We start from the raw sequence: 16,939 nt of genomic DNA, 5'->3' as shown, positions 1-16,939 counted from the left end.
CTGTGAATAATACACAGGCATACGCAGTGCTTTGCCTTGTTTACTCGACTGGTATGTAAAACATCTAAATGATCATCAAAAACAAATATTCACGTTTTAATCAATATATTACAGATTGCTGATATGACAAAACAGAGATTGGTACTACATTAATTATGGTTTGTCAGCAGGGCATTATAAACAGCTTTACTGTTCTCTACATGACATTTTGGGCTCTTTTTCTGTGTCACATTGCTAAAATATGCATTTCAAATTAACTAAATCATTTATATCTTTTCAAAAATGTGTCTTAAATGTATTTTAACATTGTATACAACACTGATTTGAAAATATGATCACTATGCTTTGTTGTTATATATCTCAGAGTCTATTCAAATATAAAAAAAAACTGTATGAATGGCATGGGCCACCTTTTTCCTTGTATTATAAAATAGGTTTTAAAGCAGAAACATGCAAGTCTCTAGTGATTAAAATTGAGCACTGCATTCCAAACAGCAAAATGAAGCAACAGACAGCATATTAAATGGGTTAAATCTCTCGTTTCCTCCCGCCCACTCCTCCCCAGACTCAAAGTTCAGGCAAGCAACAGGGACACCAAACGAGAGCGCGCCGCAACATCATATTTTGACGCTGACAAGTGAGGACGTGTCCTACACTGTAAGTTGATCAGTTGATCTAAGCCTGTTATTCTGAAAACAAAAGCCTGCTGCTCCAAAAATAGACCCTCTGGAGTTTGAGTTCAGTGACTTCCTGCCTCACTGCCTGCCAGACTCCATTAACATATTGCTCAGTTTCAACCATTATAAACTTCTACTCCATCTAAAAGATTATTAATTATTTCTTACAACTTATAAACAGACACTAACTAGTTCTACAAACATTCTGCATTAATTTGAACTCTAATTAACGTTAAACGGGCAAACAAAAACAATTATTCTGGCCTGGGAAATTAAATTTAAAGTAGCGTAAACTATCGAGAAGCCAGTATTTCAACTTAGCATGTTTTCTTAATCTCTGGTGACATATCACAGTCATTATATGATTTAGTACAGTAAATATATTACATATTTCCCCTTTAAACATATTATGATGTGAAATGTGAAGTGATCGTACCTGTGCTCGGAGTGATGAATGGACAGGATGACCCCGGAGTTGAGGTGATCTTGTTTGAGGGTCACCAGCACAGTAAACTCATTCTTGCCTCTCAGCTTCTGGACCATTTGCTCTGAGACCTCGACAGGAGCCACCACTTCCCTGGAGGACCCTAGAACAGAGACAGAAAATAGCAGATATTATTCAAATGGCTGCATTTATATAGCTCTTTTATCCAAAGCGCTTTACAATTTGCCTCTCATTTTCCCATAAACCGACGGCAGTGAGACACCACGTGGGGTGATGGCCTTACCATCGGCAGCAACCCGGGGTCTCGCACAAGGACGCTTCGACATGTGGACAGGAGCAACAAACCCCGTGATTCATCATGATACAATATTATATTGATTCATCAGATGATAACATGTCTATTTAACATATTCAGTTACATTTATGTTTCTAGTTGGGTTCAGGTGGGTTAAGTTTTTTTTTTTCTCTTATTTCTTTTATTTTCTACAAGCCTCAAAAGGGAATGGTGTCTATATTAGTCTTGTACATTTTCAATAACATTTTTGCCAGTTGCTCAAGGAGATAATCTTTTACCTGTCAAAAAAATAAATGCAGAATCAGTAGAATTTGTCTGAGGTGTTTGTAAATGTACCAGAAAGATTTAATGTGTTTAATGCCAAATTTGGGTTGGTAAGGCATCCCGAGAGGCAAAATGAAGAAAAAATAAGGACATACAGGCAGGGACTCTGCAGATGAAGCGACCACCACACACATCTGGTGGGTCCTAAGTGATGATTGAAAGGGATTACGTTTATATGAGCCTATACACTGTTTTGTGGCATATAGACTACTAATCGTGTCTCTCTAATATGTGTGTTCTATTAACCATACAAAGACTTTTGTTGAATATATTAAGGGGAGGATGACACAAAAGAAAGTTGTAGCTGCAAATTACGAATTGTCAAGGGATTACTTGTGAACATGAATATGCAATGCTTGAACACATTACACACATTACAGTGATTTAAGATGGTATATTTTACATGTATTGAGCCACATTTACTGACAGTGTGCTACAGATTTTATGTGGACATACTCAAATCATGATTCTAGACACTTTCTCAACCTCAATTATTTCCCTGCTCTCATCAGCGGTCATTCATTATTTAACCCATTGATTTCTGCAGTAAAAACACAGATGAGATGATACTGTTAATGAAAACTATCTAAGCGATGTTGTAGTGAATCTAAATGTGGTATTGGCATTTTAGACATACGAAATATTTAACAGGAAAATTTGCTGTACAGAACGAGAGAACATTCAGATGGGATTTCACAGGCCTGTAAATATTTGATGCATTCACATTCATAAATGAAAAATCAACACCGAACACATTTATTGGTATAAAAAAAGTTATGGAGATGTTTTATAATGTCTGATATTTCCTTTAAAAATAATATATCAACATGTTTTACAAGTCTGAAAACTGTGTTCCCCATAAACTTACACCTCATTGAAACTTTTTTTTGGTTTGTTGTTTTGATTTCTAAACCTGAGTTGATAAAGGCTGATGTAACCTCTAGACTTCTTAAAATAATGATGCGGATGTTTATCAAATTAAGGCATTAGGAAACTAGCCAGCCACTTCCAAGCTTAAGTGGTTTCAAGATTAAGTCGGGTCATTCACCTCAAATAGAACTTGACACCATCCATTTAATGCTACCAAATATTGCACTAAACATATGTTCGCTTTTATCAGTTGATCCTGAAAATTGAATCAATGGATCAAACACTTCCTCCTTGGCTTGGTGCAGGGACTACAGATATGAAGCCAAGGATTTGGGGAGGAAAAGTGAAGGGCTAATGGCGCTGGTGTGGATGGGAGGGCATTTTCTGTGTAGTTAGCTCGTAAGCTCCTGTTCCCACCAGTGTGCCCCCACCCTCCTCTCTGACTCTACACAGACGTCTATGCTACTTTAATGGATGTATCAATAAATGATGACGTTTCTCAGAAGCAATCACATCAAAGAGTTCACTTCCAGCTACGGGATGCATGCAAGATGCCCTGGCACATTTAAGCGCTCCAGGAAGCTAGCATGGCGGCTTTTCCTCAGTGTATTAACATTACTTCCAGCCGGTGGGAGTAGCCAATTAACACAATGTAACGTGAAACAGAGAGCAATGTCATGATGGAGACTGGCAGTGTATCCATTGATTATATAGAATATAGTGTTGTCATACTTCTCTTCTTCTACCTTTTCACCATGCTAGCATTAGCCTTCTCCTCCTGTATGCTTTTAAGGCCATCAGGGACATATTTTGAGCCTAAACAAAAATACTAGACTAGATTTGTCGCTCACCAGAGGAACTGCACAGGGAGCAGTTTCATGCATTTTGCATTGCCAGCGGAGTATCATTCCGGTGTCATTGGCTGAGGTGGGACAGATGGTCCAATGACTGCAACAGGAGTTCTGCCTCGCAATAATCTGCCGCCATCAACAGATCCCACTTAATAACCAAATCCAAATGACCACTGTTGACAATAATCTCAGAAATTATTATTGTTTTGAGGTGTGTTCTGATCCATATTACTGGATCGTAATTAAAGGAGCAATATGTAGCAATTATACGTCCAAAACTGAGTACTGCAGTCCAAATAGCGTGTTGGAGCCTGTATTTAATATACAGTCTATGGTTGAAGTGAGCTGTTTCCTCCTGCCCCCTCCTCCTCAGATGCAAGGAAGCTCAGGCAGGCTGCAGGATTCAGTGACTGCACCCCAAACTCCACTAACATATTGCTCAGTTTTACCGTTATAAGCATTTACTACTACTAATACTTTGCTAAAGTATTACTATTCATTTCTTATGACTCATAAACAGTCATTCAGCGAACATTCAGCATTAATTTTAACTTTAATTGACATGAAATTGGCAGACTAAAACAGTTATTCCATTGACAATAGGACTGCTGTTCATGTTGTTCTGAGGACGGATTTGAGTGTGACACTAAACAAGACTAAAGTGGACTAGTTAGAGCTGCTTTAAGGTGAAGACTGTTTGAGTTAAATACGTCACAAGCTATGTGAATCAAGTTTGAAGCTTTCACTGTCCATCCTGTATGATTTAGAAAGAAAAGAAAACAATTCAAGCCCGGAGTAGAAATTTCAAAAGAGGATACCATGGCTCTAGCATTGTTGTCAGAGAAGCAAGTATTTCAGCTTAGCATGTTTCCTTAATCTCTGATGACACATTATGGCATTTTTTTTGATAAATTACAGTAAATATATTACAGATTTATCCTTTAAAGCTACAATTGGGTGCCCATAATTTAAATATTGAATTTCCTTTTATAAAAATGCTCTATGCAGTGAGTCATTTTCCACTTTTGAAGCAAAAATGAGCTCAAGCCAAACAGGATTTACAATGTCTATGACACTATGTGGTGGTCAGTCTATTGCCATGCCATGTGTTGAACAGAGAGTACTGTGATATCTCAATCATGAGCAAAATGAGCGCAGTGGGAGCAGGTGTCAGGGCGGGGTCCATACTGAGAGAGGGCTGATGAGGCGGGGGGGGGGGGATGGTGAGGATCGTGGAGCCCCTACCACTGGGCTGCTCTACAGCTCGGCAGCCATGGGCCTTTGATCTATGTGTGGATGACTCTCATCACCAGTCTTTATACTTTGAGGGGGAATGGGGCTGCTTCAAATGGGACTTTGGGGGATTGGAGGGTGGAGGCATCATTTAAAAGGAGTGATGAGATTGGTCTGTGTAGAGTTGCCCGTACGAAAAAGCGCAATGATCTCGACACTCTTGACAGGCACTCAAACGAAGATTAAGACAGCTATAGCAGTAACGTCCCTGCATTCCTAAAAACATACATGAAAGAGCGGCGGACGAGTTAGCGCTGTGATGAGAGGGCCAATGTTCCCTTCAGCCAAATCAATGTGGCCCTGCTGAGGGGGGCCTTTGGTCGATTATCTATTGGCAGGCGCCTGGATGGGGCAGCCACCTGCTCCTAACTACCACTCTGATGTGAGATACTGACACAAAATAGCTTGAAAATGATGATCTAGCACATTAAAATTCCAATCAGCACATTTTTCAGCACAATAACACAGCTCTTGTCATCTATTCGAGCCGTTTACAGGATATGAGGACCGGCTGATTGTGAGAAAACTGTGTTTTTGAGTCATACAGAGTTTTATCAGCTGACTAGAGATCTCCAAAAGCCTCCGGCTCAATAGCATCCCTAGGAAGCGCAGCTTTGGGCTACAACCTAATCTTATCTCCTGGGTACATTGTGCTTTAATGGTTACACTCGGGCCACGATTTCCATCCCTCAGCTTCACTTCTAATCTTAAACTGTCTAATGTGGTCTTATTTTGTCTGACCCCTAGTACCCACGCCGCTGTAATCCCCCCACACTCCCATCACTGCATTCTCATGGAGGTACATTGGCAGCGCTGCACAAATCACTAGCTCACACATTTAGCATTTAGAGCAGGTGCCCTGCAGCACAGCTTGAGAGTCCAGATACACCCAGCTTTGCCACAATCCTTTTCTCACACACTGTTTTCATTTCTACCTGTATCTACAGAATGGAGGATTTTGTACTGGAAAGAGATTCGGTTCCCCCTTTTTTCCAGCAACAAGAGGATATTTTTATGTTCATTACATGTTTGGCTTCTAATTTAATTATTTCCCAGAGGAAATTGTGACTAAAAACAGTGTTACAGATATTAGATAAGAGGATCATAGACACTTTTGTATGTGAATAATGAGGACTTTCATTCTTCAGTCTCTAGTGATTTGCCAGAACAAGATAACACCTCCTACGTCTTTGCAACAACTCTTCAGCAATTTTGCAAATAAGCCATTACTTGACCAGTTAAGAGTGAGTGAGGCATGAGATGCACTAAAACACAAAGAGCCAAGAGGGGCCCAAATAAACACAGTGATTCAATCAGCAGAGGACGGGACACAATACTAGGATAAACCAAGTAAAAATGTACTATTTTCTTATTGCATAATGTTTTCGATTTGAAAAATGACAGAGCACATTTCAAACAACACATTTTATCTGCCGGCCTGAGCACGGAGAAGGATGTGTGTGTGGGAGGGTTAGGCAAGAGAATATCTCTCCAGAGGGATTAGAGTAATGATAAACTCTCCACCGGCAGCTAACTCCAAACCTTTCATTACTGTCAACACACACGCATATGCATCTGTGAGCACACGCACACACACAAACAGGTGTAGACAGCAACCTGGACAGACTCACACAGATACTACAGCGCAGAGATTTTGGATAGCCTGCAGCTCCAAACAAACGTTGAGACAGACGCAAAGATATGCAGAATCATGGGCTGACACAAAGATGAATGCATACACACACACACACATACATCCACCGACCCCCCAAAAGCTGGTTGTTACAGCTCCTGAATATTCCACCATGCTCAGTCAATCTGCATTCGACGGACCATCTCCCCCCACTGTGTCTCCACTCTCCTGGAACAAATACTAAACCGAGCCAAGGGCACCTCCAGGACTGCTTTGGCCAGCAATTTCTCCCCAATTCTCAGATCACCTCCCCAGTGACTGCCTGTCTGACATTCACACATACACAGAGCTAATGACAGCCTTCCAGCCACCCAACTGTATAACTGCCTTGGGGGGGGCGGGGGTTGAAGAAATATCTCCCTCCATGGTCATCGGCGTGTTCCTGTGTGGAACGCAGGATCAAGCTTGCTGCAGAAAGCAGAAAGCAAAACAGACTTTGACCACAGGGAGCTGGCGATAATGTCAGTCAACAGTTTGGAAAGGTTAGGTAACTTTTTGGGCAACGCAACAGAATACAGAAAAACTACACCACAAAAGAAATGAGATAATGTTACAGAAAATCTGTGTGGATTGGATTATACTGACTGAGCATGGCTGTCTCAACCCTTTTCACAGCAGCCATATTGATATGAAATAGAAGGAAAAACACCAATGCAACTAATTAAGTTCCCATTCCATTTAGTATAGCAGCGCCTTTCCAGTGAACCAACATGCACAACAGCAGCCCTCTGACTCTGTTTGACCTAAATGGAACGAAACCTTAATTAAGCCCCTTTTACAATGGACACAAAAACCCACTAACACACTAACATTTGGCTTTTGTTGTCAGTGGGAAAGGGCATTTAGTCCCGGGTTAAATTACTCTGCTGAACTCATCAATATTTATAGGCTCCAGCTCTGATTGGCAGAGATGTAAACACATCACCCGGGCGCATGCGCCATTTTCTCCCTTTACAGTGGAGGCAATTAAGGCTTGTTGCCCCCACTGGTAACTTCTGCAGCTCTCTCTGTCCTTTTTTTCACAAGTGCTGCTTGACTTGACTCGACTTGACTCGTCTGAGTCAGCTCAATGCAGCAGGATTTGCATGCGATTGAAGGTGTGTATTTACTGATGATGCATTCATCTTTAGTTGAACGGTTGATAAATCCTTCACAATAACACCCATCATTTTGTTGCATGAAAGCTTTTATTATGAAGTAGCAAAGTCAGGAAATGTTGGGTTTTCACCAGTAATAACCGCTGAAAGTGAACATGAAACAGTAAAGAAATCCTACAAGTACAAAATGGGATGCAGGAGTAAAACTAAACTTCAAACCACAGAGATTCACTTAGAAGCCACAAAAATAATGAAAGCTGAACACACAGACGCTTTTAAAACTCTGCTTTCCTGCACATCCACGAGTTGAGTCTCAGTCTTGCAGTGCATATCATAAAAAACTAAAAAGGCAAACTCTTTTCCTAAAATGGCCTATTTTTAGCCAGGTTTAAAAAAAAAACTGCATATACCAACATGCAGTTTGCTTCATTTTTAGCTGGGTGAGAATGTGACGTCTGTTAAAGATCCACCGCCAGATCACACAGAAAAGCTTCGAGCCATTTTGTCTCTCACAGTCTTAAAAGTGTTACCCTCGTAAAACAACTGAAAAGACCTGCCACACTATACAATTACTTCAACACTGACGACTTGACAAGAATTTGCTGAAAATGGCTGTTAGTTTCTCGAAACAAGACAGAGGCGGATTGCTGAGACAATGCAATTTGATTCAAGAAAATTCTTGAAACAATGAGCCTCACACTCATGTGGTTCACATTTTATCCTAATACAGCAGTTACATGCTTATAAGGGCACCGAAGAAGTTATAGGTCACTGAAAACATTCCTTCTGTTCATACTGGGGGCAAAGAGATCCCTTTTCAAAGCAATTTTGAAGTGACATAAGATTGGGACAAAATCCTCATTCCCCCTCCTGTTCAGAAAGTTCGGCTTAAACTAATGTGGGGCTTCTGCAGCCCGAGTTAGACAAATCAGTTGGGTATTTTCCAAAGTTAGACTCACTTTGTGTTACTGTCCCTCTGCTGTGACTCAGCAAGGAAACACTGTCTGTAGCAGCACAGCAGCAAAGAGGGAATTTCTTACTAAAAGTAACTTTAGAAAACAAAAAACCCCAACTGATTTGTCCGACTCAGACAGCAGAAGCCTCATTTTAGCGTCTGCTAAACTTTGGAGTGAATTTCTACAGGTTCCAATCTATTACCTTGAAATCACAACAAGAAGGGATATTTTTGCAAGTATGGGCAGAGGGAGCAATTACAGAAACCAATGACCCTTTTAATGTACATCAGTACTGTTTTCAGATAAATTTAAAAGAAACATTAACCTATCCTTTAAGTTCTTCCAAGGATTGAGGACTTCATATCTTATTCTGTGGTTTTTAGATCTTTCTTAGTCCTGTTTTAACATATTAAAGCTGAATTGACTGAACATTATCCTCAAGCTCCTTTAACTTGAATTTCAAGGGTATTATTGCTTGTTTTTTGGAAGGGGAAGTCTAAGAGAAATCAACCTGAGTGACATCACCAGTGTTGTCTTATGGGGGTTTGGATGATATAAATTTTAAAAAACCTTTGAGTGGCACAGTGGGAAGTGGTTAGAGCTGTTTTTGGATTCTGACTCATATTGGAGTCAGAACATCTCGGCCTTTGCCGCTATGATTCTGACCACTCTTTTTTTTAAATTCTCTCTTGTACCCGTAACTACAATGAGTTCGTCTGCACCTTCATACCAGCGCCAGGCCAAGAAGGCATGTTGGCCAGCCATGTGGAGAAAAACATTCCCGTGCGTCACTGGCAGGGACTGAGCATTGGCCGCTTGCACAAATAGAAGAGGAAGTCTGACCGCAGGAAATGCTCCCGACCTTACAAAGCCAAGCATCAGTAATTACAAGCAATGCAGGTAACTCACCACAGGAGAGAAGAAATTGATGCACTCCTGAAACTGTCTCCTAAAGGCAGTATGGTGTTGTATTTTAGTCTGAGCTTCCTCTTCATAATGAAATCCATCATGTATTTGGTTTGTTGTATTATCATTTTACATGTATGTGGTACTATTTTGTCTTCTTTCTTGTGCTACTTTCATTGAGCCTCTTTTAAAATATTTCTAATAGTTTTAAAGCCTAGGTTCAATTAGTTCAATTCATTTTTAACTGCTCTATTATGAATTCATTGTTTAAAAACCACCTATAAAATATTTTGATAATTGATTAATTGGTCTTTTTAAGAAAAAGAGGGGAAAATTCTCTGGTTGCAGCTTATTAAATGTGAATATGTATTTATTTATTTATTTACTCCTCTGTGACAGTAAACTGAATATATTTGGGTTGTGGACAAAATAAGACATTTGAGGACATCATCTTGGGCTTTAGGAAACAGTGATCAACATCTTTCTCCTTTTTCTGACATTTTATAGACCAAATAACTAATCGATTAACCATAAAACCCCAACTATTTTTATAAAAATCATTTGGTCATTTCACCCCACTGGCAGAATCTGTATATATGCTTGCATTTGTTTAACACTAACACATTACTCTACATTAGATTTTATTTTGTTTCTTTTTATAGGGGAGTTTTTGCAGTGTGTTTTCAGTGTATTTTGCAACAAGAACTGTTATGCAATAAATGGGAAAAAATACATTAAACATAGGGAAAATACAGTAGGTGTTCCATTTAATAGTGGTGGCTCTTGTTATCCGAAGCACTGAACAGCATAAAGAGAGCATTGAAGTTTAGCATGAATGCTACACTAACCTCCTTTGTCAGTGTTAATTACCTCATCGATTCCTGCAGATAAATTCTCATTTTGCTTCCTTGGAGTTAGCTATAAAAAAAAGCACCTTCTGAACCTACTCTATACAGTTCAGCAGAAAGTACAGTTGCTATCTTCCTATATAGACTCTTGACTCTACAGTTGAAGGACTAAGCCGTCCTCCCACCCATTGCATCACATCCCTCTATAGCCCAGTACTCCGGTGTAACATACAGTATAGTGTGTGTGTGTATACTAGCATCTGACATGTTGCCCCTGCAGTTGGAACTCCTTGTTATCACTCCTATTTGAACACTCATATCTGTTACACACAAACATTAATGCAGGGAAAACAAACTCAGATTCTCACATAGTCCCTCTGCCTTCCTCCTTCCTTCACACGCTGTGTTGCTGTATTATAAACGAGTCTCTTCCATCCTGTTACACTTCAGTGTCACTGCAGTCAGGGACATAATCACCACAACATACAGAGAAACACCTCACTGGCAGTGTTCAAGCAGTGTGAGCGAGAACACGCTTCCGAGACAGACAGGATTCACACACACATACAGATACAATTACAGGGGAATCTTGCTTTGCAGCTGAAAGGATGCTTCTAGCAATCGTGTTGTTTGCACTTCGAATGAGTTTGGTCCATACGCTCGTAGCCAGAGACGGAGAGAGTGTGGGTGTATGTGTGTGTTGGGGGAAGGGAGTGCTTCTGGGTGTGGCCCCTGTGCTTGTTTATACAGAGACAGATATCTGAGATATTAAAAACTGCGGGGGGAAGTGCTAATGATGTGGTGATTTCGTGGCGTGGCTGAGTATCACCTGGCATCAGGACATGACAGGAGCCTAGCCCGGGGGCTTTTCTCCCTTTCTATTAATGCCCGTCCCTTAGGTCCACCTCTCCTAATGCCATGCAATGTAGCGCTGACAGCTACCTTCAAAAGCATCAGCAGGGGTGCACTAAACAGCAATCCCCCAACTGCTCACTGCTCTGCTCTTTCCCAAACACACAGAGAAAAAAACACATACTTTAGCAGACAGAGATGCAAAGATATAGCAAACAATGTGAACAGCACAAACGCTTATCCACACACATGCGCATTAAAGGTACATACAGATGTTGTTATTTGTATCTATATTAGGTGTGCATGATTGGTCGACCGAATGATTACACGTCATCCTCACTAGTCAGCACCAAAAATACAAGCCGCATACCACTAGCCAGCACTGCAGCCCTCCTCTCCTCTTGCTAATGCATCTATGGCCTGGATTTTGTTATGAGCAATGTGAGACAACTTGTAAAACCAGCATAGTTTGTCAAGTATTTTGATGTAGAAAATGAAAATAAGTTCGTATGCAGGCCGTGCCAGAATAAACTGGCATATAACCACTTGAATGGATGTGTAACCACAATCAGCACAGGCATGTAGACGTTAACCTGCAAGGAGAGCAGGCTGCTGGTGCTAGCACTGCTAACGTTAGCCATGCTGTGTGGCGTGTGTTTACACAAGTCACATTAATGCAGGTAAATATTTTATTTACTAAGCTAATATTCATTGGCAATGTAATTGTTGAGCCACCAAAGCATCAAATTCATTTAACACTGACACATAATCAATTATGAAATAATTTCCCCACATCCTCATACTCTACTTTTCATCTCTTTCTCTCTTTTTAATTTTTATTTTTTTTAACTACAGTAAAATTTATTAATTGAATCACACCACCACCACTCCTTTAACTGGGCGCACAGAGCAACAGGAAACTCAAAAAAGGAAGTTTAATGAACAGAAAGATTCTGAATTACATTGCAAATAGGAAAAATAACAGTAAAGACATAATAATATATTTCTTTATACTTCATTAATTCTTTCATGTTTCTTGATGTGCTGACCTTACTGCAGTTCACAGTACTAGAGCAGTGGATATATAGGCCTATATTAATATTAAAATATTAAAATTGAGCACTTGTGTAAAAATGTAGTATTCTTTACTACGTTACATTTTGGAAATTATTTTTTCCACAAATAATAACCAGGAACTTTGGGTAGGGCTGGGCAATATAGTATATATATATATATATATATATATATATATATATATATATATATATATATATATATATATATATATATATAAATAATATCTCAATATTTTTAGACTATGTTGCAATATACAGTTCAAATCTAAATAGACATTTTCTATATAATAACATATTGTAAATTCATAAATAGTGAAAACATGGAATGCCATTAGGGGAATTGGATTGGGGCTAGACAATCAAAAATAAAATAAAATCATATATCATGAGCAAATACCTTGATGTTGATACTGCAACAATATTGTAGCAGGGTCTTTGCAAGTTTCAACAAGTTAAAATTAAGACTTTTTAAGACCATTGTGAATGTACTTTAACATCAATACTGGCAAAAAGTACATGCACAGTTTGCATTACTGGTTCAATGTTGGTTTCGTTTTGCAGTTGTTACAGCGTGATAAATACTTTTTTTTTTTTTTCAAAAACACATTGAAAAGCAAGACTAACATTAATCAGTAATGAGGATATAATGACTAAAGGGCCATTCACACCAAGAATTATACAGCTGTAATCCTCCATCCCTTAGAGTTAGAACAAATTTTAAAATAATATTTTTACAATTAAAGTTACAGTTATTATTCTTGGTGTAGACAAACTTTAACTGGGTAAAGACAAAAAATCGAACAGCTAGAGCAGTCTGGAAAGTTCAGAAAATGACATCACTTTACTTTAAAGCAGCCTTTAAAACCAGGAGAAGACAACGCTTATTATGTGTTACAATATACTGTAACAATATCCAAAATCCCTAATATCTAGTCTCATATCTCAATACTGATATGATATATAATTGCCCAGAACTAACTTCATTATTTGTGCTTTTCCGAATAACAGATTCCGGGTGCATCCCTCATGCACATATACACATTTCTATACTGTGAATTACCCTGCTCCTTCTCTTTCAGCTCTCAGCAGCTCCCCCCCTCCTCCTGCCTCCACCCAGAACCCAGAGATAACAGCCTTCCCTTCGGGCAGGCAGGCAGGCAGGCAGGCAGGCAGGCGGTGGAGGGGACAGCCATGGATATGTTCTGCCTGCTATCTAATGAGCGTCGGAATGTCACCGTGGGCCTGTCTGCTGGTCCCAGCCAGCCGAGCATCCATACATGTGGAATCAGCACAGTCTATCAAACAGCTGGCAGACAGCTCTGCTCCATGTTTTTCTGTCCCTCGCTCCTTCCTTCCCCATTTCTGTCTGCATCTCTACAGTATATATGTGCCTCTCCCTGTCTATTTCTGATCACAAACAAGCAGAGGCCCGGGTCTGCTTCGCCGGTACGCCTCTCCCTGCCTCTCCCTGCCTCCCCCTCACTCAACATCATTGACTTAACATAGACATCCCAAATGAAGAATGGAGGCGAGCACTGCCATAAATAACACGCCGCCGCCTTCTCCGCCTGTGTAACTGAATGTACTTAGCAAAGGTAATGCAGAGAAATAGGAGCGTAATGACGGAGAGGTGCCAGGCGTGTTTTTCATTTCGTGACAAAAGCTGTGGGAGCCTCTCTGTATAACTGTCTTTGTTTCTCTTGTTCTCCAACTCTTTCTCGCAGCCTCCCTCCCTCTCGCTACCTGCCTGCCTGGGTAGAGCACTTCTGAGTGTTGTCTACACAGAGGACATCAAATGGCCTGCCTTCACAAAGATGCTGGAGTTGCTGCTCCATGCAGAAGTGCTGCTGTCTCAGCGGCTGTGCGGGGAGATTAGAAGATATCAGCGAGGAGGAGGGAAGAAGAAAACTGTCGACAAATGATTGTGGTGTTTCTCTGTCCCAAAACAACATTCTTGTCACTTTTGTACATTATGTGATCCGTGTCGAGATCCTCCTCCTTGTGAAGATTTGAATGTTGCCACGTCTTTTGGTTTTTTGCCACTGATATGGGAGCCAAAAGCAATTTCCTCTGTTGCCACTTTTGGCTGGGTTACGATAGACATCTCCAATCCCTGTGATGGGGCTGTTAACGGTCTCGTAATGAGTGTGTGACATCAAATGACAAAGATGTAACACTGGCAAAAACAGTGCATACAAAAGTCAAGCACGACTGCGGCTTTGACAACTCCATTTTGCACGGTGCCATTTACTAAACGCCATAGATAACATATTTAAGCCTACACACTGCCTCACAGCTGACAACACGGACATCTGAGTCAGTCTTCCACCCATTCATATTTTGCCTGCACACCCCAGAAGATCACCGACGGGTAAACTCCAGCGAGGGGCCCATTCACTGACATCATCCATCTCTGTGAACGCAGGGTTTTTGTCCCTGCCTAATCTGATTATGCTCAGTCTTTCTATGATTCTTTGCATGATCTCCCCCTCAGCTCGCTCTACTCACCCCACTTTTTCACGGGGACCTAACACTGCCTATTGTTCAGGCAGGTGGCAGTCTGAGGGCCCCCCCCCTCCAAGCTAAGTCCCGTTAAATAGGAAAACTGCAAATCCACTGTACGGCGCTACTACTGACAGTCTCTTACACAGAGAATCATATACAGGCATATGGAGCAACAGTATTATCAGATGATCTGACATTTTCACTAAAAGGTCCACATCAGGCTTCTCACTGGAGGAGCTTATCTGTGGATTACTGGGCTGCATCCTGTTAGTCTCATGAGTTGTTATAACAAAATATTCAAAGGACGACACTGGGCTGCAACTAATGATTATTTTCATGGTTGATTAATTTGTTTCTTCTATATAATATCAGAAAAATGTCAACCAGTTTTTCTAAAACCCCAAGATGACGTCCTCAAATGTGTTGTTTTATCCACAAGCCAAAGATATTCAATTTACTATCACAGAGGACTGAAGAAATCAGAAAATATTCACATTTAGGAAGCTTAAATCAGAGAATCTTGACTTTTTTCTTTAAAAAGTTACTCAAACCAGTTAACTGATAACCAAAATAGTTGCCAGTTAATTTAATAATCGATTAATGTTAATGCAGTGTAGGGTGATAAAAGCAGTTTGGTCAGCACTGCCTCATCAGGACACCTTTTATCTTCCATCTATATAGAATAATACAAGCAGTGTGTGTTACTGTACCTTGGAAGTGGAAAGCTCTAGACTCGCTGTGGAAGCCCTGGACCTGAGTAACTCCATCAAAGCCTTCTCCAAGCGTTAGTTCATCAAACACGCTGATGCGCAGGGCAGGGTCAACCCCAAAACCTACAACTAGTGTGCAAACACACACAAAAAAATACAAGATTGTCATTGTTATTAGCAGGCAAGGACACCTGTGATGCTATAAAAACATTCCTGCTGGCGTCAGGGGAAGAAGACATGGGAGGTTACTGTACTGTAGACAAGCTGCTAGATCAAGTAGATTATATCTGAGAAGCCTGGGTGGCAAATGATCCAAACCAACACATATTTCTATATGATATGCATCTTATCATATGCTACATGTTGCAAGAGATGGTTACTGTACAGTGACAGCCCTGTGTCCTACCTGAGCAGGCGCAAAATATGCCGAGAACCAGAAATAGCTGTAATAATCCCATGGTGAATGTACAAAAATAAAATTAGTCCATGTTTTGTCCACTTCCGAGAGACAGTATTGTTCAATCACATGCGAATGATGGATCACCCTCGCGCAGAAGGCTATTACCAATCCCAAATACTGAGCGGAGGCATCATCACAACTTTAGATGCCCAACGATGCAAAAAGCAAATCCGGATAGAGGGGGAAAAACAACGCAACAGAGTAGAAATTATTCCATGTAACGCAGGGGCTGCTCCATCAGCACCGTCCGCGGCACAGGTGGGGAGCAGAGGACGCACAAAGCGAGCTGCCGCTGCCTCACCAGCTCAACAGACGCTCCTACAGCAGCGTGAGAGAGTGAGAGCTGCGGCCGCTGAAGAGAGGAGGGAGGGGAGGAGGAGGAGGAGGAGGAGGGGGAGGGGGAGGAGAACCTGTCGGGGAGCGTGTGAGAGAGAGAAAGAGGGACAATGAAGCCCCCTTGTGGCCTGAGATGAGAAGACCTCTGATGTATTCCAAACAGGCGCGCATTGATTGCAGCCACGCCTGTTGTCAAGAAAATGTCTACAGTGCAACTTAATCCCTGATGGGAAAAATAATTTAGCTACGGGGAGGTGAATTCCTTGTAATTCCTTAGAAGTTTCCTGGAAACAACTATGTGATCTGGCAAATTTATAGATAAAATAGAGACAATGCTCAGCTGCGTTTAAGTTGAAATTAATTCCCTTTTAAATGTCTAGGCCTATGAATTTATCCTCAAAATGCAAAATGAAAAAAGAAAACCCTCCCTCTTCTTATTTTTCTCTCATGCTTGGCCCTAATACTCTTTGTAGCATCCAGTATAAACCAACATAATGAAGAATTAAGGGACGTCCACACTTGTTTGGTGCAGCCTTTCTGACTATTTAGTTTGATCTGGACCAAAATTACAGGTGTGAAACCACCCTCCATCCAAACCAAAAAAAAAAGCCGGTCGAGCAAAAAGAGGTGGTCTTGGTCCAGATCAAACTGAACCATGGTTCGGTTTGTTTGCCATCAGGTGAATTCGGTCCTCAAGGAATTGTTTAACGGCATTCTGAGACCAAACACAAATCTTACAAGTTCA

The 16,939-nt window shown here is 40.7% G+C and overlaps 1 protein-coding gene across 1 annotated transcript in view; it reads right to left on the bottom strand.

The window, feature by feature from the left end:
• Positions 1 to 16,198, bottom strand: part of nell2a (neural EGFL like 2a) — a 113,766-nt gene extending 97,568 nt beyond the window's left edge. Inside the window, exons 1-3 of the mRNA XM_084734413.1 lie at positions 15,805 to 16,198; positions 15,399 to 15,527; positions 1,114 to 1,264 (exon numbers count right to left, since the gene is read on the bottom strand). Coding sequence (XP_084590539.1) covers positions 1,114 to 1,264; positions 15,399 to 15,527; positions 15,805 to 15,856 — 332 coding nt within the window. The 5' untranslated portion in view covers positions 15,857 to 16,198. The remainder of the gene's footprint in view (positions 1 to 1,113; positions 1,265 to 15,398; positions 15,528 to 15,804) is intronic.
• Positions 16,199 to 16,939: the final 741 nt, after the last annotated feature.

This window comes from Lutjanus erythropterus, chromosome 13 (genome assembly GCF_056507025.1).
Source record: "Lutjanus erythropterus isolate fLutEry1 chromosome 13, fLutEry1.hap2, whole genome shotgun sequence".
Classification (NCBI taxonomy): domain Eukaryota; kingdom Metazoa; phylum Chordata; class Actinopteri; order Lutjaniformes; family Lutjanidae; genus Lutjanus; species Lutjanus erythropterus.
The sequence above is the reverse complement of the archived record's forward strand: the minus strand, read 5'-3'. Positions and strand labels throughout refer to the sequence as shown.